Genomic DNA, 26,613 nt, shown 5'->3' with positions numbered 1-26,613 from the left:
TATACCTCTTAAAACCCCTTCACTTGTATTGCACAGTGCCCTGCCCACCTTCCCTTTGGTGAACATCAGTTTATTCTCTGCATCCATATGTATGTTTCTGTTTTGTTTTGCTTATTTGTTTTGTTTTCTAGATTCCATATATTAGTGAAATCATATGGTATTTGTCTTTCTCTTTCTGACTTATTTCTTATGTCTTTCTCTTTCCGACTTAGCATAATGCCCTCTTGGTTCACCCAAATTGTTGCTGATGGCAAGATTTCATTCTTTTCTTATGGCTGAGTAATATATTCAATGTGCCTGTATGTGTTTATACTATTCTCTTTTTCCTTGCGTTCTTCTATTGATGGACACAGATTGTTTTTGTATCTTGGCTCTTTGCTGCAGTGATCATAAGGGTGCATGCGTGTGTGTGTGTGCAGGCTAAGTAACTTCAGTCATGTCTGACTCTTTGCCACCCTGTGGACTATGGCCCACCAGGCTCCTCTGTCCACGGGATTCTTCAGGCAAGAATACTGGAGTGGGTTGCCGTCCCCTTCTCCAGAGCATCTTCCTGACCCAGGGATCAAGCCCACATTTCTTATATCTCCTGCATTGGCAGGTGGGTTGTTTTCCACTAGTACCACCTGGAAAGCCCATAACGGTGCCTGTATCTTTTCAATTAGTATTTTTGTTTTCTGTGGATAAATACCCAGATGTGAAATCACTGGGTCATATGGTAGCTCTGTTTTTAATTTTTGAGAAAACTTCATGCTGTTTTCCATAATGGCTGTCCCAGTTTGCATTCGCACCAGCATTGCATGAGGGTTTCCTTTTCTCCATATCCTCACCAATAATTATTTGTTGGTTATTATCAGAAAGACACTCTGATAGGTGTGAGATGATATCTCATTGTGGTTTTGATTTTCGTTTCCCGGATGATTAGTGATGTTGAGCTCTTTCCATGTGTCTGTTGACCATCTGTATGCCTTCCTTGATAAAAAGTATCTACTTGGGCCCTCTTCCCATTTCTTAATCAGATTTCTTTTTGTTATGAGATGTGTGGATTCTTTGTATATTTTGTATATTAGCCTCTTATCAGATACATGATTTGCAATTATATTTTCCTGTTCAGTAGACTGCCTTTTGGTTTTATTGATCAGTTTCTTTGCCATACAAAAGCTTTTTAGTTTTGACATATTCCCATTTATTTATTCTTTCTTTTGCTTGTAAAACCCATAGGAGTCCTGCACCATGTGGCCTGAAACCCTTTTCGGCTTCTGTAGTTCAAAGGATGAGATAAAACACTCTCTTTGGGAAAAACAAAAATAAAAACCTACTGTTTCTTAAAAGGGTTAAATTTTAATAAAATTGAAATTTCTGTTTTAAATTGTTTAGGAATTAAAAGGGCCTTGTCATTTGGTCTCCAAGTAGGGTGGTTTCTAAATACAGTGTTTAAAATAATATTATTAGTATAGAAACCTGAAATGTGCATCCCAACACAAAAATAGTTTGCTTTCACTGAGCTCATTTGGGCTAAGTCTCCAAGTATTTCCTTAACACTAGTTACAGAATATTGAGCTTGGGAGGAATTTTTATAAAAGGATTGTAATTATCATCATGAGTAGCTCCCATTCCATGGTATGCCTCTAGGTGGCAAGCAGTAAAAGAACATCTTGTATTGATACCCTCATGAGCTTGGAATATTATCTCCATTGTACAGACAAGGAAACCAAGGTCCAGATAATGGATGTAATTTGTCTAAGGACACATACCTCACATACATGCAAGCAGAGCTATCTCACTTGAAAACTATTGTTTGGGGAAACTTGAACAGTATTCAATTAGCTGTAGAAGTTTTTGCAAGCAGCTACTATGTCTAGGGAACTATCAGACACTAATGGCACCCTTTCACGTGGTGTGTCTTCTTGCCTGATGCTGGATGCTTAGAAAGCTGAAACTAAAGAAAGGATCTTGGTGTTTCTAATTCATGTCTTCTTCTCAGCTCTGCTCCTACTTCCCATTTTACCCCTCTTATAGGAAAGTATTCGTATGGTTTTGCTTTAGAAGTTTGTGATGACTACTTGGCAAATAGCCCCGCCAAACTATTCTTGTATTTTAGAAAAATGCTTTCTGAGATGCCTCACAAACTGGCACTTATACTGACTTCAACCTGTACCCGTAAGAGAGGAACTTGGTCTGTGTTGTCACCACAATATACTGCACAGTCAGAGCCTGCTTCACTGTATCACATGAATATTTTGACTAGATGACAGTCAAAATCTGCATTTGCTGAATTTCTTACTGATTTTGGTTTTCGTATTTCATTTTTCATGTAAAGAAGGGCTATTTTATCCTCAGGAAAGTTTGTCAGAGGTTTGGCATGGCTGAAACACTATAGTGTTTCAATTGCTGAACGTATATAGGTCTTTCATTTTGGGTATGTGTGTCTTTGTATTGAATACAGATTCATTTTAACTTGGGAATGTTTATGATACTCTCTAGACTTGACTTCTGTTAATTTTCCTAAATTAATTAGTAGAGTTCATCATAGGATGATGGGGCCAATCTAGTGATTTCTTTGGGTGCAGTACAGACAGGTGTGTGTGTGTGTGTGTGAGAGAGAGGGAGGGAGGGAGTGGGGAGGAGAGGGATACCAAGCATACTTAGGATTTGGAATTTATAAAAATTATTTGTCCCTTAGTTTTCAGATTCACTTAAATTTCTTTCTTATTATAGGAATAATGTATCATTATTTTAATGAACGTAGATGAGCACCCAAAAGAAAAAAAAATGACATCTTAATGTTAGTCATTGTTAAGATTTTGGTTTACTTGGTCTCAATTTTGTATGTATGTGTATTTGTGTGTGTGTACATTTATACATATATTTGATTTGGCAAAATTGACCCTATGCTATAAATATTCTGGAGATTATATTTTCAAATCTATTTATTCATTAAATACTCTTCTATAATTTTTTTCATAATTTTGTTTATTTTTGGCTGTGCTGGGTATTTGTTGCTGCGTGGGCTTTTCTCTATTTACGGTGATTGGGGGCTACTCTCTAGTGGTGCACAGGCTTCTTCTTGTGGTGGCTTCTCTTATTGCAGAGCATGGGCTTCAGTGGTTGCAGCACACGGGCTCAGTAGTTGCGGCTCCTGGACTCTAGAGCACAGGCTCTGTTGTGGTGCATGGGCTTAGTTGCTCAGTGGCATGTGGAATCCTACCAGATCAGGGATCAAACACATGTCTCCTCCATTGGCAGGTGGATTCTTTACCACTGAGCTGCTAGGGAAACTCTATAATATTTTTAATGTTTGTACAATTTAGGTTTTTATTATTACTTTTTCCCTTATTCTGTATCTGGAATTTTTTTGGTTGTACTACATGTGGGATCTTAGTTCCCTGACCAAGGGTTGAACCTGCACCCCATGCCTTGGAAGTGCAGAGTCTTAACCACTGGACCATCAGGGAAGCCTCCTCTTTATTTTGTAATCTGGCAGCCACTGCCAGTTAGAAAGAGCCTTTTTAAGTTTTGAGTTACTCATCAGCCCCCTTCCCCACAATTATCAGTAGTGTGTATTTTCTATGGCTTGCTGCCCTGCTCTGTGACCCAGCCCCCACCAGAGAACACTGTGGAACTGTTGGCTGCTGACAGTTCATCTCCCTTTCCTGTTTCTCTTGCAGGAGACAGAGCATGTGGTATCCAGCCAGTCGGAGTGTCGAGGGAGACCGGGAACACCAGCTCAGGAGAGTGCACACAACCCCACCTCCAAGTGCCAAGAAACTGTGCGAGTTCAACCAAGGTGGGCCCTTTGTTGTCAGAAGTTGCAGTGGGCCTGGGGTTCCTTTCCCAGACATGGTAGCACCTGTGCTTGCTACCCCTACACAAGAGGCAAGGCTTTCTCACTTTCGTTGGCATCACTTGAAGTCAGAGAAGCTCTTTAATTGGGCCTAGAAGGAGAATCATTGAGTCTAAGAGAAATATAAATAATCTACTTTCTCTCCCTTCAGTCAGAAGATTATCAGCCTTAAGGCTCAGAGAAGAGTAGAGACCTTCCTGCCCTGAGAAAGAGATATGCTGATAGCATTTTGTCCTCTTTCATTCCACTCTAGAGATGATTAGCTTTTCTTCTGTGATCATGGTAATTAGTAATAATAGTGTAGGCATCAAGCCAGTTGCTTCTCATATATTCTGTCATTTAGCCCTCATCCCTTCCCTGATAAGACTTAGCGGCAGCAACAGCCTTCCCCAGAAAGTGGATACTCTTAGCCTCATTTTATGGAGAAGGACCCTGAGGCTGAGACATGAAGGCAGTTGCCTGATATTGTACAAGTGAAAAAGGCTGAACCAGAATTTGAGCCTACAAATGTCTGATTGCAGCAGAGCAGGTGCAGCTTCTTTGCTGATCCAGGCGATGTCTCTTAGTCCTGAAGTGGCCCTGGGCTGGCCTCTCTGGACTCCTAGACCTGCAGAAGACAACTCCTGGGTCCAGGGCAAGAACATGGTGAAGGCTGAGTGCAGCAGGGTTGACATGGCATTCAGATGGGAGCCTGGCCTTGCAGCTGTCTATGGAAAGTCTCTTCTGGAAGTAAACAGAAGAAAGAATTCAACCACTAGTTGTGTCAGCTGTCTTTGCAGGATCTTGTGTACAGTGTAATCATAGCTCTCAGGAGAAAGGGAGGGCTGGGCTTCTGGCATGACCTTTCAAAATTTTTTCTAAGGCAGCAGAGTCTAAATGAATCAACAACACACAAGATTGGCTGTACTATGAAATTGTGCATTTTTTAAAATTAATTTTTATTAGACTGTAGTTGATTTACAATGTTGTGTTATTTTTTGCTCTGCAGCAAAGTGAATCAGTATACCTATTTCCATTCTTTTTAGATTCTTTTCTCATGTAGGTCATTACAGAGAATTGTGAAGAGTTCCCTGTGCTCTATAGTAGGTCCTTATCAGTTATCTATTTTATATATAGTGAAATGGTGTTTTTAAATATTCAGCATACTAAGTTTAGAATCATAGCGCCTCAGATGGTTGATGGAGATCCTAAAATTAAGGTGATCTGTTATCTGGTTGGATTCTTGGATATCTTTTCTCACCTTCTTTGCTGGTTTCCATCTCTTGTCTGTTTATTCTTACCTGACCTTGGATTGGGTGAGACTCAGTCCCGTCGTTTCTCTTCTGATCACCCTCCTATTGGTAACCTTATTATAGCAAGGCTGTTTTACAGTCAATTTAGACAGTGACCCTGTCTTATCCAACTAGACTGGTAACTACCTTTCTCAGGAATAATAAGGCCAACTCTATTCCTATGTATATTTCAAAACTGTAAAAAAAGACACAACAAAACACACAACAGACAAAATGAAAACAACAGAATACACATTCATATTTGTATGGAATGCATGGTGCCCTTTGGGGTGAATATTCCACAGAAGCTGATGGGGAAAATGAGGTTAGTAATTCACCTTCTCAAAGATGCCAGATGTTTGGTAAAATTAAGACCACTTTATATCCCATCTACAGTGGAAAAGGTAAATGGTGTTATTGCTGCTATTAGAGAGCAAGTCAGGAATATAATAGGATTCTATGGTGTGGATTATTCTCTTATGACTGGTAAGAACTAAGAGTGTTGAACTAGAGAAGTCCTCATGAGGAAACATACAGGCCAGCCCCTCTTATACTTGGGAATGGGGAGTTGCGGTTCATTTGGATTCTCAGATCTGTGGCACTTTTCTTCAGAAAAAAAGAGATGCACACATACACATAAGTTTGTGTAACATTTTAGGAGGTTCCTAGACCTCTTCTGCATGTCAGAAAAAGGAGCCAGATACTTTGGTCACTGGGCAGCCTTCCTTGTTGAGTCAAGATAGTCTCCCCAACAGAGTGGCTACTTCTTGCAGAAATAGATCTGGTCTGTCTTCCTCTACACTTCAGCAGATCTCCATGGGACCCCAAATATCTTGTTGTTCTTCTATTCTTTTTTCTTTCTAGCCTCCATGTTCCACTTTGCTTTCTCATCTAGTAGCATTCCAGAATTGTCTATGCATCAGCATTGACAATCACAGGATCTGATGTTAAGTTGCAGATCAGGAGCTGTGAAGCCAGTTATGTCTGGCATATTAGGTTTAGTATTTAGATTGGTATGGTAACTTTAAACTACAGAGTTATTTGTCACAACCATGGTGATGTCACCCAGGATCATTCTAATGGAACTTAAAAAAACATCTCAAAATATTACAGGGATTGTGAAATTTGATGAACTGGTGAAATGAGATCTGAGGCTAAAAACAACTTTGAGTCAGGTAGCTCAGTTTCCTGATAACCTTCCTCTTCCGTTTTAAGCCAGCATATGGCCCAGTCCAGGCATATCATGCTCAGTAAGATCTTGATAGAGACATGATATTGTAACAAGATACTTCAGGGCTCAGTCTGGCTCAAAGTGAGGGAATAAACCAGGCTAAATCTCAGCAGGTGTAAAATGCCATCTTCTTGGGATGGAGGTTGGGGAGGAGCATGTTCTTAGCATAACGAACACTGAGAAAGAGAAGAAAGATCAGTCTGCTGCAAGGAGTTGTCAGGGGTTCACATGTGATTTAAGTGAGACTTATAAGGGTAGTTAGTGTCCAGAGAATGAATCCATACTTGTGGAGGTGCAGTTTTGAAGCTGACTGTGTCATGGGGTAGTATTGATCTTCTCACATGTGCCAAAGAGAAACAGCAAGGAGTCTTTATGTCTATGGACGAGCATCAAAGAGGTCTGTGAATGTTTTGCAAAATTTTGATTGTCTTTATGTATATTGGTTTTCTGTTGCTACTGTAACAAATAATCACAAACCTGTGGCTTACAACAACACAAATTTATAATCTTGTGGTTCTATAAGGACAGATGGCCAACATGGATCCCACTGGGATAAAACAAACATTGTCAGTAGGCTTACATTTCTTTCTGGAGACTAGGGGAGAACTGATCCATTTCCTTGCCTCTTCCCATTTCCCACATTGCTTGGCAAGGGGCCTCTTCTTCCATTTTCCAAACAAGAAACATTACATCTCTCTGAGCATTCTTCCATGTTTTCTTCTAACTGTGACTGAATTCAAGCTCCTGCTCCTCATCTCACAACAGGCCAGTAAATCAAGAGATGAGTTGTTAGGGCAAGAAATAGCGATTTTGTTCAGAAAGCCAGCAGGCTGAGAGGATGGTGGACTTGTATCCCAAAGAACTGTCTTACCCAACTAAGATTCAGGCTTCTTGTCTGAAAGGAAGGCAAGCCTGCTGACACGTTTATTTTATCCCAGTGGGACCCATGTTGGCTATCTGTCCTTACAGAACCATAAGATTATAAATTTGTGTTGCTGTAAGTCACAGGTTTGTACTTAGGAGGCTTGGTGGTGTGGTTGGTTGTTGCAAACCATTTGGTGCCAGAATTGTTTGTTCTTGCCGCTGTCTATGTAGGTCTCATTACAATGTTCCTATAAACCTACAACAGGACAAAGGCTATTCTCTTTTTTCTCTGTGTGTGAATGGAAAAGTGTTAAACCTTTAAAGGGCAGAGCCTTGAGAGTGGGCTACCATGTTATATTTCAGGCTGTGGGCAGCATTCTTCTACACAAGGTGCAGAGCAAGCATGACTAAACACAGGTGACAGAGCACAAGGTTTAGTACTAAAAGAATAGATCCAGTATGGGGACAGGTTGTTCTCTGTTACAGCTTTGGGCTGGAAGGATGTTCTGATTTTAAGGAATTCATGTGATTATATTGGGTCCACTGAGATAACTCACTGTAATCACTCCATGTCAAGTTCCTTAACTTAATCACTTCTACAGAATCCCTTTTGCCATGTAAGGTAACAAGGGGAGGAGAACAAGAAACAAATATACAGACATCTTAGTGGGCAGCTTTATTCTTCTTATGCCTTAGGTTTATTTTTCAGGGAAAATCTCTAAAGCATTTATGAGAATCTCATATGCTACCCATGGCCTCCCCAAAGGTTTAGACTCACTGTCTTAATCTCTTCCTGCCTCCAAGTTTGCTTGTTCTTCTGAACTCCCTCAACAGAGCCAGCTTCAGATATTGACTTAGCCCATTCTGTCCTCTTTCTTTGCATCCTTCCTCCTATTTAGCATGTCCCTCCATCTTTCTATTTTATTCCTTAGTAGTATGGTGTCCTACATCAGAGATCTCAAATTTGGTGTCCTGTAAGTGTATCTAATGTGGAGATATAATTGGCTTGTAGATTGTTTTAAAACATTTGTGTTGTTCAGTTGCTAAATCCTGTCCAATTCTTTGTGACCTCACGGACTGCAGCATGCCAGGCTTTCCTGTCCTTCACTCTCTCCTGGAGTTTGCTCAAACTCACATCCATTGAGTTGGTGATACCATCCAATCGTCTTATCTTCTGCTGCCCTCTTCTCCTCCTGCTTTCAGTCTTTCTCGGCATCAGGGTCTTTTCCAATGAGTCAGCTCGTTGCATCAGGTGGCCAAAGTATTGGATCTTCAGCTTCAGCATCAATTCTTCTGGTGAATATTCAGGGTTGATTTCCTTTAGAATGGACTTGTTGGATCTCCTTGCTTTCCAAGGGACACTCAAGAGTCTTCTCCAGCACCACAGTTCAAAAGCACCAATTCTTCGGGATTCAATGTTTAAATATCAGAGGTTTTATGGATTTTTGACATTCTTTTGAAATATGTAAAAGTGGGATAACCCAGGGTGTACATTCTTGCAAGGCAATAATTAGTTGGAACTGAGGAGCAGCTCTTCGTTTTCCCATAATTCCCACTCAGATCTCTATGTATGCTCTTTGCCTGGCTCTTATAGGTCGATTGATTTAAATGCCTACTTCAATCCTTTCGTTCCCAGCAACTGCTCATCCTTAGGACTCTAGCTACCTGGAGCTAAGCCCTAATAAGGTGATGGCTGATAAATACCGTAATGCTTCCTTCTGAAAGATGATGTATTTACATTTTAATTTTGATTTTCAGTGCATCTGAGTAGTGGGGCTGCATATTGCCCTACTCTGGCATGTTCCTTAGTATCTGGAGCTTTTTAAAACTCGTAGTTACAGAACTGCATTTAGTTAGAGCAAGAATGAAGCTTTAGTAATCACTTAATACAACCCTCTCATTTCCTAGTTTGACACCCAGCAAGGCTGTAATTTGCTTAAGCCCTGGCTTCTCTTGCAATAGAACCAAGACAAGCACCATCAGTCTGTTTAGAGCAGTTAGTTGATGAATATGCATCAGTTTGATTGATTTTTATAGCTAAAGCCAGTGTCAATTCTGTAAATGCTCAGATATGACAAAGGGGAATTTATGGTTGTAGGAGAACACTAATGAAGTTGGGGATTTCTTACCCAGCTAAGTAAATTTACTTTTGAGAGTGATAAACTCACTTGTGTTTAAAATATTGTATTAAAATTTATGACAGCATTAAGCCTTTTAATGTCATTAAAGACCTTGCCTGTATTAATAGGAGCTATTCTATAGCAATGTGTTACTACTAATTAAGTTGGTGGTTACATTTGCGAATTGGAGTTCATTAGCCTCTTCATCTGGAAGTCCCCAGTTAGAGGGGGTTGAAGATTGGGGTATTAGCAAGGATAATGGCCTTTGATGGCTTTGACTATTTTTGTAACATTTCAGATAGAAGAAAAAGCTTTGTTGCTTTATGGAAGAAGGAAGTTTTGTTGGCAGCAATTTTTCCTTGGGGGATAAATCCTTTCATCTTTTGTTTTTGAGATAGACAACTTGTGTGTGTTTTAATAGCTACTTGTTTCTTGTTCAAATGTTTTTTTGTAGAAGTAGGCAGAGTCTAAATGGGCTCTGCTAAAAGGAGAAAGAATGAGTAAGGGAATGAGCACCCAGAGTTTTTTAATAGTAAAGAACATAAAATGTGCCTTTTTGGACTGTACTAGAGCAGAGATCTGTGTATTATCAGCGTGCTCTTCTTGTTAGTGTGCTTTTAGGATTTCTTTTTCATTTTTTAAAGGGATATGATAGAGATTTTAAAAAATTAACTTGTCTTGACAGAATTTTGAGAGCCTGGTACATAGTTGGGTAATCATGGATTCTAAAAATAGCTTTCTTTGCTTATACTGCATAGACTGGCAGTCGTGTTGTGAGGGTTCTCCTCAGCCCCCATCCTGCCTCCACCCCATGGGTGCAGAAGAACGCTGGTGGAATGGAAATTAAGAAATTCAGGGTCGTAAATACCATATGGTGTCACTTATATATGGAATCTAAAATATGACACAAAGGAACTTATCTGTGAAACAGAAACATACTCACATAGAATACAGACTTGTGGTTGCCAAGGGGGATGTGAAAGGGGATGGATTGGGAGTTTGGGGTTGTTGTTCATTTGCTAAGACATGTCCAAGACTTTGCAGCCTCATGGACTGTAGCACTCCAGGCTCCTCTGTCCTTCACTGTCTCCCAGAGTTTACTCAGGTGTATGTCCACTGAGTCAGAGATGTTATCTAACCATCTCATCTTCTGTCACCCCCTTTTGCCTTCAGTCTTTCCCAGCATCAGAATCTTTTCCAATGAGTCAGCTCTTTTCATCAGAAGGCCCAATTTCTGGAGCTTCAGCTTGAGCATCAGTCCTTCCAATGAATATTCAGGGTTGATTTCCTTTAGGATTGACTGACTTGGCCTCCTTGCAGTCCAAGGGACTCTCAAGAGTCTTCTCCGACACCACAATTTGAAAGTGTCAATTCTTAGCTCTCAGCCTTCTTTAAGATCAAACTCTCACATCCATCCATACATGACTACTAGAAAAACCATAGCTTTGACTATATGGAGCTTTGTTGGCAAAGTGATGTCTCTGCTTTTTAATATGATGTCTAGGTTTGTCATAGCTTTCCTTCCACAGTTTTGGGTTAACAGATGTAAACTATTATACCCCAAATTTCCCCAGTGGGTAAAGAATCCATGTGCAATTCAGAAGACACAAGAGACGCAGTTTCAATCCCTGGGCCAGGGAGATCCCCTGGAGGAGGAACCAGCAGCCCACATCAGTATTTTTGCCTAGAAAATTCCATGGACAGAGGAGTCGCAAATAGTTAGACTAGACTGAGCACATGACATGTATACAGGAAAACTTTTATATAGGATAGATAAACAACAAGGTCCTACTGTATAGCACAGCAAACTATATTCAACATCTTATGATTTGATGGAAAAGAATGCAAAAGGAACATATGTATATATATAACGTAATCACTTTGCTGTACAGAAGAAATTAACACAACATTGTAAGTCACCTCTACTTCAAGAACATAAGCTTAAAAGATAAGCAGGTTCTTATCTCTTGTCTGTCAGGTGACCGCCCTCTCCCCTAATTCAAGTTTCAGTCAGGTGTTTTCTAAAGCCCCATCTGACTCAAGCCTGAAAATTCTCAACACCCCGGATGTTTAAAGGATTAGACATGGAAAGACTTTAGCTTAATAATATAAGCTCTTGCAGCCACAGATAAAAATAATTTATCCTCCCTGCTGCAGAGCACACACAGAAGAATCCCACACCAAATCCTTAGTGTTGATTGAAAAAGAGCCCACACTTGATTATTCTGGAAATGAAACCCTCTTTTCCTTCTTCTTCTTTTTTTTTTTTTTGTGTGTTTGTTTGAAGTATTCTGTCCTTGATCACTTGATAAAATGTTAGCAAGTTGGCTGGACAATGATTCAGTTCAGTTCAGTTCAGTCGCTTAGTCGTGTCTGACTCTTTGCGACCCCATGAACCACAGCACGCCAGGCCTCCCTGTCCATCACTAACTCCTGGAGTTCACTCAAACTCATGTCCATCGAGTCGGTGATGCCATCCAGCCATCTCATTCTCTGTCGTCCCCGTCTCCTCCTACCTCAATCCCTCCTAGCATCAGAGTCTTTTCCAGTGAGTCAACTCATTGCATGAGGTAGTGATTAGGATAAAGATAAAAGGGAAACTCATTTTTCATTAAAAATAATAATAATAAAGTAAGTGACACATGGTTTTATTGGAAAATACAGTAAACTCCAAGGAAATTAAAATTTGTTATAATTGTATACCACTCAGATATAACCTCTGTTACTATTGTAGTAAACGTTTTAATGTTCTTGCCTTTGTCTTAATGTGGGCATGAAAACGAATGATGTGTGTGTGAAAAGGCCTTCCCAATGCAGTAGAGTTTGAATCTGTTATAGAAGTAATATTTATTTAAAGCAGACCCCACAGAATAAACAAGACTGGAAAGAATTCTGACCAGCCAGTCTTTATACAGAAACTAATAGAGTAATGGGTTAATTATCACAAGGCTGCTGAGTTCATTTATGGCTAAGTTGAACAAATTTGATTTTCTATAATGAATACTTTAATGTACGATTTTCTATAAGAAACTTATTTTGCAGACTTTAGTCTCTTTATGGCCCTATGTTTGAAATAATATTTCTAGGAGATGGAGCAAAAAAACTTTGTCCTTGATGTTTCAACACCTTGGAAAACTTCTTGCCCTAACTTGGAATTGATTTAAGAGGGAAATTTCAGTAATGATTATGGGAGACAGTGTGCATTTAAACTTAAATCTAATTTGAAACGTTGACTAGCTGTTTAAATATTCAGTGTTCCTGAGGCCATGGCAATGAAGCTGTTTTTCTTACTCTTCATCTTCCCAATGAGGCAATGGCTACTCCAGTGCTTCTGTCATTTTATTATCAACAGGATTGTTCCTTTTCAGGACTTACGCTAAATATCACACACACACACATCATATATAATGACACATAGGGCTCCCACCACCCCCCTCTATTTTTCTCTTATCCTTTATCAATACTAGATAAAAACATTTTTGATAGAGTTTATATATATATATGAAATATGTATGACGTTTCTTCATATATATGAAATCTCAGAGACCCGTTTTTGTGTGACTTGTTTGTCCCACTTAACTCTGTATTTTTCTATATCATGAAATATTCTAAAATATTAGCTAGTCTATGGATAGCTATTCTATGGATATACCATCATTGATTTAACTAATTCCAAATTATTTGATATTTTGGTAACTTCTAGGATTTTTATCTGTAGATACTTCTGTAGTAAAAATCACTGAAAAATATTTTTATATACATCAATTATAGTTTCCTTGGTTTATGCTGCTGCTGCTAAGTCACTTCAGTCGTGTCTGACTCTGTGTGACCCCACAGACAGCAGCCCACCAGGCTCCTCTGTCCCTGGGATTCTCCAGGCAAGAACGCTGGAATGGGTTGCCATTTCCTTCTCCAGTGCATGCATGAATGCTAAGTCGACTCTGTGTGACCCTATGGACAGCAGCCCACCAGGCTCCTCTGTCCACAGGATTCTCTAGGCAAGAATATTGGAGTGGGTTGCCATTTCCTTCTCCTTCCTTGGCTTATACTTAAGGGTAAAAGTTCTCTAGGTTTAGGATTTGAAACGGTTAACCAAACCAAAATTAGAATGTAAAGTTTTCAATTATATGATCATGGAAGAAGATAGGAATATAATAGATAGTTGATACCCCTGAGAGAACTAGGTAGAAAGTCACATGGCTGGATTTCTTTATATGTTTGAATCACAGAATAGTGGCCCTGAGTGAAACACTTGAGACAGTTTAGCCCAATCCCCTCTCCACACTTGTGTGTTCTAGATACTTCTGTTTCATCCACTAGCCCCCATTGTTCTCTTGTTTTAAATACGTATTTTGGCTGTGCTATGTCTTTGCTCCCATGCACTTTCTCTAGATGCGGTGAGTGGGATTTTTGTGGTACTTGGGCTTCTAGTTGTGATGGCTTCTCTTGTTGCAGAGCATGGGCTCTAGGGCATGCGGCTTCACTAGTTGCAGCTCAGGGGTTTAGGTGTCCTGCAGCATGTGGAATCTTCTCAATCCAGGGATCGAACTGGTGTCGCTTGCGTTGCAAGGTGGATTCTTAACCACTAGAGCACCAAGGAAGGCCCTCTCATTATTGTCTAGTTAAGACTGTGCAAAGGGCAAGTGCTCCTGGCCCTCACATTCCCAGAAGACATTTATAAGTCCTGCAGGGGTGGAAAAATTCTTTGTTGTGTAGGGCTGCCCGATGCATGTCAGGGCACTGGCTCCAGCTCATAGAATTCAGTGGGCAGCCCAACCTCTGTGCCCATCACAAATAGACCCCAGTTTCCTAAATGCTTCCTAGAGGGCCTACCACTGCCTGCTTAAGAAATACCAATCTTCATGATTGGTACTTAAAACCATGTTTTACTGGAGCCTTTGCTTACATGGGCACATGTTCATGATATAGTTGTACGTAGGGAAAAAACAATTACATGACAGTAATGTCCCTCTGAAAGTTGGGGCAGAAAACTAAAGAGACTAGGCAGGTGCTTGAGGGGGTCGTGAGAGTGAGCAGAGCTGTCTGTGGAATGGAAGCATCTGCTAAGACCACTCTGCCCCTTGGGCTCAGCACTGCCTGCCTGAGAGTGGGTATCTGGTCATCCTGTCCTGAGTGAGTGGAAATGTGAGATGGTGGAGGCAGGGAGCTTTGTGTCCCTCTCATCAGACCAAGGGGTTGGGTCCTCTTATCATGATGAATAATCATGCATTATTGGGACCTCTGCATCTGCTGGCACTCCTATCTCAGACTCAGCTTCCTTACCTCTCCCAGGCCCAATACTGTGAGCCTGTCTCACTGCTCAATTATTCTCCAGGCAACAGTGTGTTTTCTGGCTATTTCTGGGCTCTATTCCAGTCCACTCAGCTGAGGTGCCTGTCCCGCCTTGTATTTGGAGTTTTTCAGAGCATTTCCAGGAATTTAGCCCTTCCTTCTTCTGGACCGTGTCCCCTGGGAGGCCCATCCAGAAACACTGGGTCACTCCTGTACCCCCCGAAGTCCCTCACCTGCATTCTTCAGCCACTGGTCTCTTCCCAGGTGGATGACCTGAATCTTTAGGGCAATGTTTCACAGTTGGGGTTGCCCTGGAGTGCTTGTTAATTTCATATTCCCAGTGCATGCCTTGGGAAATCCTGACTCAGTGAGTTTGGGGCCAGGAATCTGTTTTTATTAACAGTGATTGATTCTGGTCTTCAGAGAGGTACAAGGTGGGAGGTAGGCTTAGGTTCCAGCTCCCAGAGGGCTTGTTCCTGGGCTCAGTCCCGACACTCGTGTCATCTCTATGGGAGTTCAATGGGCTGGACACGGAGATTCATGGGGTGGGGGGAGTCAGTTTACAAACAGCTCTCAACTTATAGTTCTGTTTTTTATCAGCCATCTCTTTGAACATCATTTTGAACTCTGTCCTTTGGTTTCTTTCTCTTTGGAGTTGGCTGTGCAATATTTGATCTCCTTCAGCATAGAAATTTGGTAAATTTGAGAGAATATCTTTAATACAGCCTACACCCCACAGGGAAAACAGCTTCTTACTTGCTGGTATTGAGGGTTGTTATTGTTTCTAATAATATTACTGGAATTTCTTGGCATCTTGTCTGTGTCTGTATATGGAGTAATTGTTTGTATATAATGAATATTGTGCTCAGAGGGGTGTCCTCTTGGGATACACCTTTTGTTTTCAGAGGAGTTTCAGGAAACAACAGCCATCCATCCCACAGACAGTCATCGGGTATACATTAGTGTATCCTGTGTTGTTTTCTGATACAGAAGCTCATCCAAGGCAATGGAATATCTTGAGTTCTTAAGATGTGACCCGTGGTGGGCACTGTTTAGTTTTTGGATTCTAATTCTTTATGAAGCACTCTGAAAAGTGTGTTTGATGCTCTGCTTTTACTTTCTGCCCAGATTTTCTAAACGTGTGTTAGAAAGTCACTTGTTCATCTGTAGCAGGTCTCCTCAGCAAAAAATGTGTCTGCTCGTGGGGAAAAGAGTCAGCCCCCTCTGCTACAGGTGGAGGAGGGAGGGTGAATTTTATCCTAATCATTTCACACACTGAGAAATATACCGGAATTGGCAGCAGCTCATAGCCCTGGAACTAATCCTTTATTAGCAAACTGGTGAGTGCCTACTGTGTACCAAATGCCAAGATTAGCTCTAAAGATAAAACATTAAACAAGCCTCACATAATCCCTGTCCCATGGAAATTACCATCCTGAGAAAGAGACAATTAAATAATTAGACAGATACACAGTTAGGGAACCAGCAGGTGGTGGCTCAGACAGTAAAGTGTCTGCCTGCAGTGCAGGAGACCCGGGTTCGATCCCTGAGTTGGGAAGATCCCCTGGAGAAGGAAATGGCAACCCACTCCAGTACTCTTGCCTGGAAAATTCCATGGACTGAGGAGCCTGGTGGGCTGAAGTCCATGGGATCGCAAAAAGAGTTGGACATGACAGCGACTTCACTTTCACTTTCACAGTTAGGGACTGATATGTGCTACATGACGGATGTGAAAGATCAGAACATAATGAGACCCATGAAAGGGAGACCTGATTGGTGCCTGGTATCTAGAGGTTGCATGAGCTACTAGGAGAGGAGGAGGAGAGGGACGAGTGTCGTGGACACAGGGGCAGCACATGTGATGGCCTGAGGTGGAGAGGAGCGTGGAGGAGGAGGTTGGCATGAGTCAGGTTTGGAGAAGTGTACAGATGCGACTCCTTCAGGATGTCACAGGGTGTTTGAAATATTTTGATCTGTAAGTGTGCAGAAAGTTAGCGACAAGGTTGCCATGTGGGCAGTGGTTTGGAGAAGGTGGAGGAGAAGTAGTAAGACCAGGAAGGTCGCCCAGAAGACAGGTGATGGTGACTTGACCTGAGGTAGTGGCGGGGGGGAGAGAGGACTGATTAAACGTGCTTTGAGGTAAGAAACTGGAGACTTGGTAACGGCTTGGCCTTTGGACTTGAGGGAGAGAGAGGAGAGGGTCAGATGACTCTCGGTGTCTTCCACCAGCAGTTTGGATAGATGAGGAAGCTTTTTACTGAGATAGGGAACATTTTTGTCTGCTAATTTAATTACAGAAAGTTGATATAAATCTAACATATTATGCTAAAATACTGCTTCTTCACAAATTATCACATTTCGGGTTTGACATTATCCATCGGCCAAGAAAAACATCTTAATGCTTCGTTCACTTAGCTGTTTTGAATTTCAGTCTGCCTCCCAGGAGACGGTCACTGCAGGATGACCCTGCAGGCTGGCTAAGCACAGGCTTTAGGGTCCTAGGAGTGAGGGAACATCAACAGATTGTAGAAAAGTTGCACCTCCATGGGCGAGCCACAGTTTTGTAGTCACAGAGTCCAGGAAAATGCCCTTTAATGTCAGCACGCAGCTGTTTTATGTTCCTCCGTAAAGTGCCGTTCTGAATTGTGTCATGGCAGTGGTCATCATGTCGCAGTGGTGGAGGTGGTGATGGCAGTAGTGGTGATGGGGCTGCTGGGGTTGGGGGCAATGGTGATTGGGGGCATCAGTGCTGAGAGCCATAATCAGACTCTGAAGAGTCCAGGCTGCAGTTTCCCACTACCTGGGCCTGGACTGGTGGGCAGGGCTGTGTTGGAGTTGGCAGGATTGTACATGCTTCAAGCACTACCTTTAAAGGTCTTAGGAAAAAGGGAATTTGAGATACCTAGCTTCTGTTCCGGTTCTTCTCTTTTCATTGTTAAATATCTCTCGTGAGAAGCTTCCATTTCTGCTTCCTCATCTGCCAGGACCTTTATCTCTTCTGATCCACTGGCCTTTTTATTTCTCCACTTTCATTTTCATTATCTCTGGATGACGTTGAGATTTTCCGGCAGCGTGAGCTTGGGCAGTCCTCCTGCACACCCTGTTCTCCCGGCCTTGCTTTCTTTTTCTCAGTCATATTTAGCATCTGGTGCGTCACAGATCCCTGGTTTACTTCTTTAGGTTCTCTCCGCTTCTGTGAGAATGTAAGTTCCATTGACGCAGAAACTTGTTTATTCACTGCTTTATTCCCAACACCTGCAGTAGTAATACTTGACATAATTTGGTGTTTAATAGATGTTTGTTTAATGACTGGAAAAAGTTATTTAATTGCCTTATCTGTGTCCTATTGGGTCACGTAGATCTAATAATCTAATAACTCTTGTGGTTACCATGAGGATTAGATGGAATAATATAAGTACAGTGCCTGGCATTTCCCTGAAACTGTTAGGCTTTTCTCTTCTTTTGTATTTTGTTGCAGTGTAGCTGATTTACAGTGTTGTGTTTAATGTCTGCTGTACAGCATTGTTGTCGTTCAGTTGCTCAGACGTTTCCAAATCGTTGCGAACCCACGGATACCAGGTTTCCCTGTCCTTCACCAACTACTGGAGTTTGCTCAAACTTATGTCCATTGATTTACTGATGCCATCCAACGATCTCATCCTCTATCATCCCCTTCTCCTCCTGCCCTCAATCTTTCCCAGCATCTGGGTCTTTTCCAATGAGTTAGTTCTTTGCATTCAGAGAAGGCACTGGCAAGCCACTCCAGTACTCTTGTCTAGAAAATCCCATGGATGGAGGAACCTGGTAGGCTGCAGTCCGTGGGGTCGCTAAGGGTCGGACACGACTGAGTGACTTCACTTTCACTTTTCACTTTCACACATTGGAGAAGGAAATGGCAACCCACTCCTGTGTTCTTGCCTGGAGAATCCCAGGGACGGGGGAGCCTGGTGGGCTTCCGTCTATGGGGTCACACAGAGTCGGACACGACTGAAGTGACTCAGCAGTGGTAGCAGCAGTTCTTTGCATCAGGTGGCCAAAGTATTGGAGTGTCAGCTTCATCATCAGTCCTTCCAATGAATATTCAGGGTGGATTTTCTTTAAGATTGACTAGTTTGATATCCTTTCAGGCCAAGGGACTCTCAAGAGTCTTCTCCAGCACCACAATTTGAAAGCATCAATTCTTCCATGCTCAGCCTTCCTTATGGTCCAACACTCACATCTCTACATGACTACTGGAAAAACCATAGCTTTGACTCTTTGACTATAAGGACTTTTGTCAACAAGGTGATGTCCCTGCTTTTTAATAGGCTGTCTAGGTTTGTTATAGTATTTCTTCCAAGGAACAAGCATCTTTTAATTTTCTGGTTTCAGTCACCATTTGCAGTGATTTTGGAGCCCAAGAAAATAAAGTCTGACACTGTGTCCATTGATTCCCCATCTATTTGCTATGAAGTGATGGGACTGGATGCCATGATCTTAGTTTTCTGAATGTTGAGTTTTAGGCCAACTTTTTCACTCTCCTCTTTCACTTTCATCAAGAGGCTCTTTATTTCCTCTTCACTTTCTGCCGTAAAGGTGGTGTCATATGCATGTCTGAAGTTATTGATGTTTCTCCTGGCAATCTTGATTCCATCTTGTGCTTCATGCAGTCCAGCATTTCATATAATGTACTCTGCATATAAGTTAAATAAACCAGGTAACAATGTACAGCCTTGATGTACTCCTTTCCCAATTTTGAACCAGTCCATTATTCCATGTCTGGTTCTAATTGTTGCTTTTTGACCCACATACAGGTTTCTTGGGAGGTAGGTCAGGTGGTCTAGTATTCCCATCTGTTTAAGAATTTTCCACATTTTGGTGTGATACACACAGTGAAAGGCTTTAGCTTAGTCAATGAAGGAGAAATAGATGCTGTTCTAGAATTCTCTTGCTTTTTCTGTGACTCTGCAGATGTTGGCAATTTGAGCTCTGGTTCCTCTGCTTTTCTAAATCCAGCTTGTACATCTGGAAGTTCTCAGTTCACATACTGTTTAAGCCTAGCTTGGAGAATTTTGAGCATTACTTCACTAGTGTGTGAGATGAGTACAATTGTGCGGTAGTTTGAGCTTTCTTTAGCCTTGCCCTTCTTTGGGATTGGAATGAAAACTGACCTTTTCCAGTCCCGTGGCCACTGCTGAGTTTTCCAAATTTGCTGGCATATTGAGCGCAACACTTTCACAGCATCATCTTTTAAGATTTGAAATAGCTCAACTGGAATTCCATCACCTCCACTATCTTTGTTCATAGTAATGCTTCCTAAGGTCCACTTGACTTCACATTCCAAGATGTCTGATCTAGGTGAGTGATCACACCATTGTGGTTATCCAAGTTGTTAAGGTCTTTTTTGTATAGTTCTGTGTATTCTTGCCACCTCTTCTTAATATCTTCTGCTTCTGTTAGGTCCATACCATTTATATCCTTTATTGTGCCCATCTTTGCATGAAATGTTCCCTTGGTATCTCTAATATTCTTGAAGAGATCTATAGTCTTTCCCATTCTATTGTTTTCTTCTATTTTTTGCAGTGTTCACTTAAGAAGGCTTTCTTTTCTCCTTGCTATTCTTTGGAACTCTGCATTCAGATGGGTATATCTTTCCTTTTCTCCTTTGTCTTTTGCTTCTTTTCTTTTTTCAGCTATTTGTAAGGCCTCCTCAGACAACCATTTTGCCTTTTTGTTTTTCTTTTTCTTAGGGATGGTTTTGATCATTGTTTCCTGTTCAATGTCCCGAACCTCCTTCCATAGTTCTTAGGTCCTCTGTCGGATCTAATCCCTTAAATCTATTTGTCACTTCTACTGTATAATCATAAGGGATTTGATTTAGGTCATACCTGACTGGTCTAGTGATTTTCCCTACTTTCTTCAATTTAAGTCTGAATTTGGCAATAAGCAGTTCATGATCTGAGCCACATTCAGCTCCTGATCTTGTGTTTGCTGACTGTATAGAGCTTCTCTGTCTTTGGCTGCAAAGAATATAATCAGTCTGAATGGCACTGACCATCTGGTAGAGTCATCTCTTGTGTTGTTGGAAGAGGGAGTTTGCTATGACCAGTATGGACTATGCTGTACAGCATAGTGAGTCTGATACACGTATGGTATCATTGTTTTTTATATTCTTTTCCCTTGTGGTTTATCACAGGTTACTGAATACAGTTCCCCATGTAAAGCAGTGGAACCTTGTTGCTTATCCATCCTATGTATATATATAGTTTGCATCTACTAATCCCAGATTTCCAATCCCTCTCTCCCCACCCCCACCCCTGACAACTACAAGTCTTTTCTCTATATCTGTGATGTTTCTCTGTTTTGTAGATGTGTTCATTTCTCTTATATTATAAATTCCACATAAAGAGTTATCATATTGTATTCATCTTTTTGACTTACTTTACCAGTCTCTAGGTCTATCCACGTTGCTGCAAGTGACATTATTTCATTGTTTTTAATTCCTCTTTTAAAAGAGTAATATTCCTGTAAGACTCTTCTTGATGCTCTTCTTTCTTGTGTCCTCTTTTTTCTTCACTGTTTAAATTGCTGTCTTCGTTGGCTTCTTATCTCCTTAGTCATGCATCTGTGTTTTCTTAATGGTTCTTCCTCCTGTGCCCCAGCTGCCAGATAGCTGCCCAGTGGCCCTGAATAAGTATGACTCAGCTTTTATCTCTTTCAGGTTATTTACTCACAAAGCTTCAATTATTTTTTTTTAATTATGACATTTCATTATTGTCATTTATAATTCTGTTATGTTTTTTACGTTTGGTTAAAGAGTTCATGTGTTACATTTAATACACCTACCAGTTGCTATAAATGGTTTTCCTGAGCTGTCCTTCACATCCTGAATTATCCTGTGATGTACCTGATGTCATCTTCACTTGACAGATGAAGAAACTGAGCGTGAGAGAGGTTAATATCTTGCCCATGAGTACCCACACCAAGTTTAAGTGGTAGATCCGGAAGTCATTCTCAGGTCTGGGTCTTTCTGTTTCTTTCTCACTTCATCCATCCAAAAGGCATGGAGTGTGTGCCATGTGCCAGGCAGTGTGCTCGGCTCTGGCCACACCGTGAAAAACTGATGCACAGTCTGGGACCATGTGCATCACTGCTACCACTGCCCTCACCCTCCAGAACACACTGCCAAGTGCCCTGTGCTGGGTGAGCCCTGTTCTGGTACAGCCCTGTTCTGGTACTTGCACTTCCCTATTTCATCCTGGCTTCAAGCTTCAAATATCTAAGTAAAAATTCATGAATTGCCTTTCTTCATGCATCCTACCTGCTCTCCCCTCCAAAACGACCTATTTTTCTGTCTCATTACCCCATTCCTTCATTCAGCACTTTCAATATACATCCAAGACCTCGGTGGTGTTCTCACTAAAAATGTTTCTTTCATCTGTCTCTGCCTCCCCATCTCCTCTCCACCATTCTAATATCAGCTCCCGTGTCCTCATTTCTTGATTTATGAAAGCCTCGAGGCTGGGTTCTAATTAATTTTATTCTCTGCTTCCGAATTCACTAGACTCTAAGTTTCCTAAAGGCCTAGAGGGCTGCTCATTGATTCTCATTTCCAGAACACTGTCCAAGTCACACAAGGGACCTTCAGATGACTACTAAAGCATCTTTGATATTTAGACCACAGTTCTCAAACTCGATCTGGGGTTTATCTGGAGATGACAAGTAGTTTTCTTGGAAGGTTATGAGAATGCATTACATGTAGCTGTTGCCTGCATCTCAATAATGTATACTATATATTTTAAACCAACTCTTATTTCTTCTTTCTTCCATTACTGTTTGCTCCCTTGTAATTTTTTTCCCCATCTGCTGGCATCAGAGCGGAAATTAATGGTTGAGAACTGATAAAAACTCCTTCCATTAGCAAACACAACTCTTCCATTTCTTTCCGGTTCTACCATAACTCCATAGAAACATAGTTTGAGAACCACTTTAGGTTACAGAGAGGTTATGAGCCATCCATAATTTTAGATGTTCTTGGATAGGCCAGCTTCATGCCTGTCCCGAAGAGGGTTTCTCTCGTTTTGCAGGAAAAAGCTGCTGTGTATTTTCTGAAGCCTTGGAGTCACTGTTTGTGTCTCAGGCAACTGACGGGCAGAGGATTGGTGTGCCAGTGTTTTCTTCCTCACTTTCTTGTCTCACCTGCTCCGTCTCTCCATGGACTCATGGTTGGGACCCTTAATCTTGTCTTATACCCAGGAGGGATATTTGTGCAGACATGGTCAACATCAGTGTGACCATCAAATTCTGTTTTTCCATCTCCTCCTTTTTCTCATTTGAAGTAAATTGTTTGCACAGTTAGCAATACTCATGGAGTGAAAGAAATTTTCGTTCTTAAGAATATTTTGAAGGTGTTACACTTGTGGCATTTCTAAATGTGCATCATTCATCTAGATGACCATTCAGAGTACATATATACTTTCTTCAGAACTCAAACCAAAGCAGAATAGTAATTGTAAATAATTCTGTCCCAAAATAAATCTTTTTGTAAATGACTTAACACTGACTACAGCTTTTATTCCTTAAGATATCTGGCCTTTTAATAAAGATAATAACTATAATTTAATATACTTATTGTATAATAGCTTGCAAAATGCTGCAGAAAATCTTGAATGTTATGTAATAGACGCTATTGGACCATAGCACTTGATGAATCATGTTTTGGAGCTAAGCATCTGCCAGTAGTGGAGTTTTGTTATTTGTTGTTTGTTTTTAAACTTAAAAAAATTTATTCGGAGTAGATTTGCCTTAAAGTCTTTTTTCTTCAGTTGGAAACTGAAGTGCAAAACCTGGCTTTGATTTGTTACACAGCAATTGCTATAGCATTTATTTTGTTGGGTAAGTGATAGAGTGGGATTTCCAAAAGCTGTCTTCAATGAACAAATGGTATCTTTCTGTAACAACTGTATCAGATCACATTTGATCATAAAAATACTGCATTTGTACTGGACTTGGAGGATTCAGTTCAGTCGCTCAGTCATGTCTGACTCTCCGCAACCCCATGAATCACAGCACGCCAGGCCTCCCTGTCCATCACCAACTCACTCAAACTTCACTCAAACTCATGTCCACAGAGTCAGTGATGCCATCCAGCCATCTCATTCTCTGTCGTCCCTTTCTCCTCCCGCCCCCAACCCTTCCCAGCATCAGAGTCTTTTCCAGTGAGTCAACTCGTCGCATGAGGTGGCCAAAGTATTGGAGTTTCAGCTTTAGCATCTGTCCTTCCAATGAACACCCAGGATTGATCTCCTTTAGAATGGACTGGTTGGATCTCCTTGCAGTCCAAAGGACTCTCAAGAGTCTTCTCCAACACCACAGTTGGAGGATTCAGCAGTGTATAAAATGGAGTCACTGATTTCTTGGAGCTTACATTTTAATGTGGAAATGCAAATAAGCAGCATAACTTTAGGCAGTGAGAAGCGCTATGAAGAAAATCTAAAAGCAGTGAGTTAAAGACTGAAGGGGACATCCCAGTACACCAGCCCTGAGCATCCTGTGTCATGCATTGAACCTGGACTGCCGATTTGTTTCACGTATGATAATATACATGTTTCAGTGCCATTCTCCCAAATCATCCCACCCTCGCCCTCTCCCACAGAGTCCAAAAGACTGTTCTATACATCTGTGTCTCTTTTGCTGTCTCGTATACAGGGTTATCATTATCATCTTTCTAAATTCCATATATATGCGTTAGTAGATTCATGTCAATGTATGGCAAAACCAATACAATAATGTAAAGTAATTAGCCTCCAATTAAAATAAATAAATTTAAAAAAAAAAAAGACTGAAGGGGAGGGATAGTTTGATTAGAGAGATTAGCAGGAAAAAAAAAAAAAAGAGAGATTAGCAGGGACTCATTGGGAGGTGACACCGGAGCTGAGCTGATGATCCATGCTAGGCAGAGTCAGCTCTGTGAAAATCTAGGGGGACAGCAAGTGTGAAGATTTGAACAAGGAACCAGCACTGTGTGTTCAAGAAACAGAAGGCCAGAGAGGCTGGAGGTTAGGGGACAAGGTGAGCGTGGCAGGAGGTGGGACAGAAAGACTGGCCGAGTTCAAACATTGTAATGTGTTCAGTTCAGTTCAGTCGCTCAGTCATGTCCGACTCTCCGCGACCCCATGAATCACAGCACGCCAGGCCTCCCTGTCCATCACCAACTCCCGGAGTTCACTCAAACTCATGTTCACAGAGTCGGTGATGCCATCCAGCCATCTCATTCTCTGTCGTCCCTGTCCCCTCCCGTCCCCAACCCTTCCCAGCATCAGAGTCTTTTCCAGTGAGTCAACTCGTTGCATGAGGTGGCCAAAGTATTGGAGTTTCAGCTTTAGCATCAGTCCTTCCAATGAACACCCAGGATTGATCTCCTTTAGAATGGACTGGTTGGATCTCCTTGCAGTCCAAGGGACTCTCAAGAGTCTTCTCCAACACCACAGTTCATAAGCATCAATTCTTCAGTGATCAGCTTTCTTCACAGTCCAATTCTCACATCCATACATGACCACAGGAAAAACCATTGCCTTGACTAGACGGACCTTTGTTGGCAAAGTAATGTCTCTGCTTTTTAATATACTATCAAGGTTGGTCATAACTTTCCTTCCAAGGAGTAAGCGTCTTTTAATTTCATGGCTGCAATCAGCATCTGCAGTGATTTTGGATCCCCAAAAAATAAAGTCTGACACTGTTTCCACTGTTTTTCCATCTATTTCCCATGAAGTGATGGGACCAGATGCCATGATCTTTGTTTTCTGAATGTTTAGCTTCAAGCCAACCTTTTCACTCTCTTCTTTCACTTTCATCAAGAGGCTTTTGAGTTCCTCTTCACTTTCTGCCATAAGGGTAGTGTCATCTGCATATCTGAGGTTATTGATATTTCTCCCAACAATCTTGATTCCAGCTTGTGCTTCTTCCAGCCCAGCGTTCTTCATGATGTACTCTGCATATAAGTTACATAAGCAAGGTGACAATATACAGCCTTGACGTACTCCTGTAATGTGTTACAGACCATTATAAGGAGAATGGATCTTGCTCTTCAGGCAGTGGGACACCTCTGAGGGTTTTTAACAGGGATGGCCAAATCTGCAACAAATGTGCATTGTTGAAAAGTTTCTTTAAAATGGCAATACTTTTTCTTTGTATCTTACAGAATAGAACAGAGGGCTGCTATTTGGCCAAAGGATGAAACTCAGCAGGACTTGCATGAGGTAGGTGCGCTCATTGTGTTTTTTATGAATGAATTAGCCAATCATGAAATGTATTATTCTTTTTCCTTGTACTAGACATTCATCCTGGTTAAAACTGTAAATATTCTTGCTCTTAAGCAAACTTATTTTCCGTGCAGTGCTTTGGGTACTGTTTCCCCTTGCTTTGGAGCAAATATATTTAAAATATTATTTGCAAGACTAATCACTGTGTCTTGGACCAAAACCAAGTCCAGCAGTCATTTCATTACACTTCTTTCAACTTTGCTTCAGGATTGTACTATGGCTCTGAGAGTTAACATTTATAAAATTTTCGCTTAATTTTATCTTCCTCTCCTGCTTTTTGTAATCCCTTTTTCAGTCTCAAATATGATCTTGCTTACTATTTTTCCTCAGTGCATGATACAGCTTGGTGTTGCAAAATGGTCTTCTAATAAACTTTGAGACATTGAGGCCATATTTTCCAATTCAAGTGGTTTCTTACTGAACTGGACATCACATTGTTAATGTTTGTTCTAGATTTTCTTTGAAATATTTAATTTAATTCTCCCACTGGAAATCGTTATAATATAATTAGGGTCCCTTTTTTTGTGAATGCCTTCACTTTAGTCATTGATTTGGAATACTCTAATTTCTCTTGTCCCATTGTATAATAAAGGAAAAGTGGGTGTTATATCTGATTAGGATCATGTCAAGAAAGAATGTAGAAACTTGATGTTCATAAGCCAAGAAGAGAAATGATGGGTTTTAGGCAAATTGT

At 41.1% G+C, this 26,613-nt stretch overlaps 1 protein-coding gene across 4 annotated transcripts in view; it reads left to right on the top strand.

Annotated features, from left to right (window-relative positions):
* The window catches only part of FAM13C (family with sequence similarity 13 member C), a 147,485-nt gene that overhangs the window by 54,879 nt on the left and 65,993 nt on the right, over positions 1-26,613 (top strand). For all 4 annotated transcript variants that reach the window (XM_055425679.2, XM_055425678.2, XM_055425677.2 and 1 more), the window contains 2 exons: positions 3,666-3,784; positions 25,799-25,856. In XM_055425679.2, the coding sequence (XP_055281654.2) occupies positions 3,666-3,784; positions 25,799-25,856 (177 nt within the window). The remainder of the gene's footprint in view (positions 1-3,665; positions 3,785-25,798; positions 25,857-26,613) is intronic.

Source organism: Moschus berezovskii, chromosome 12 (assembly GCF_049115385.1).
Source record: "Moschus berezovskii isolate FMDL1 chromosome 12, NW_MosBer_1.0, whole genome shotgun sequence".
Taxonomy (NCBI): Eukaryota; Metazoa; Chordata; class Mammalia; order Artiodactyla; family Moschidae; genus Moschus; species Moschus berezovskii.
This window is presented reverse-complemented; position numbering and strand designations above follow the sequence as displayed.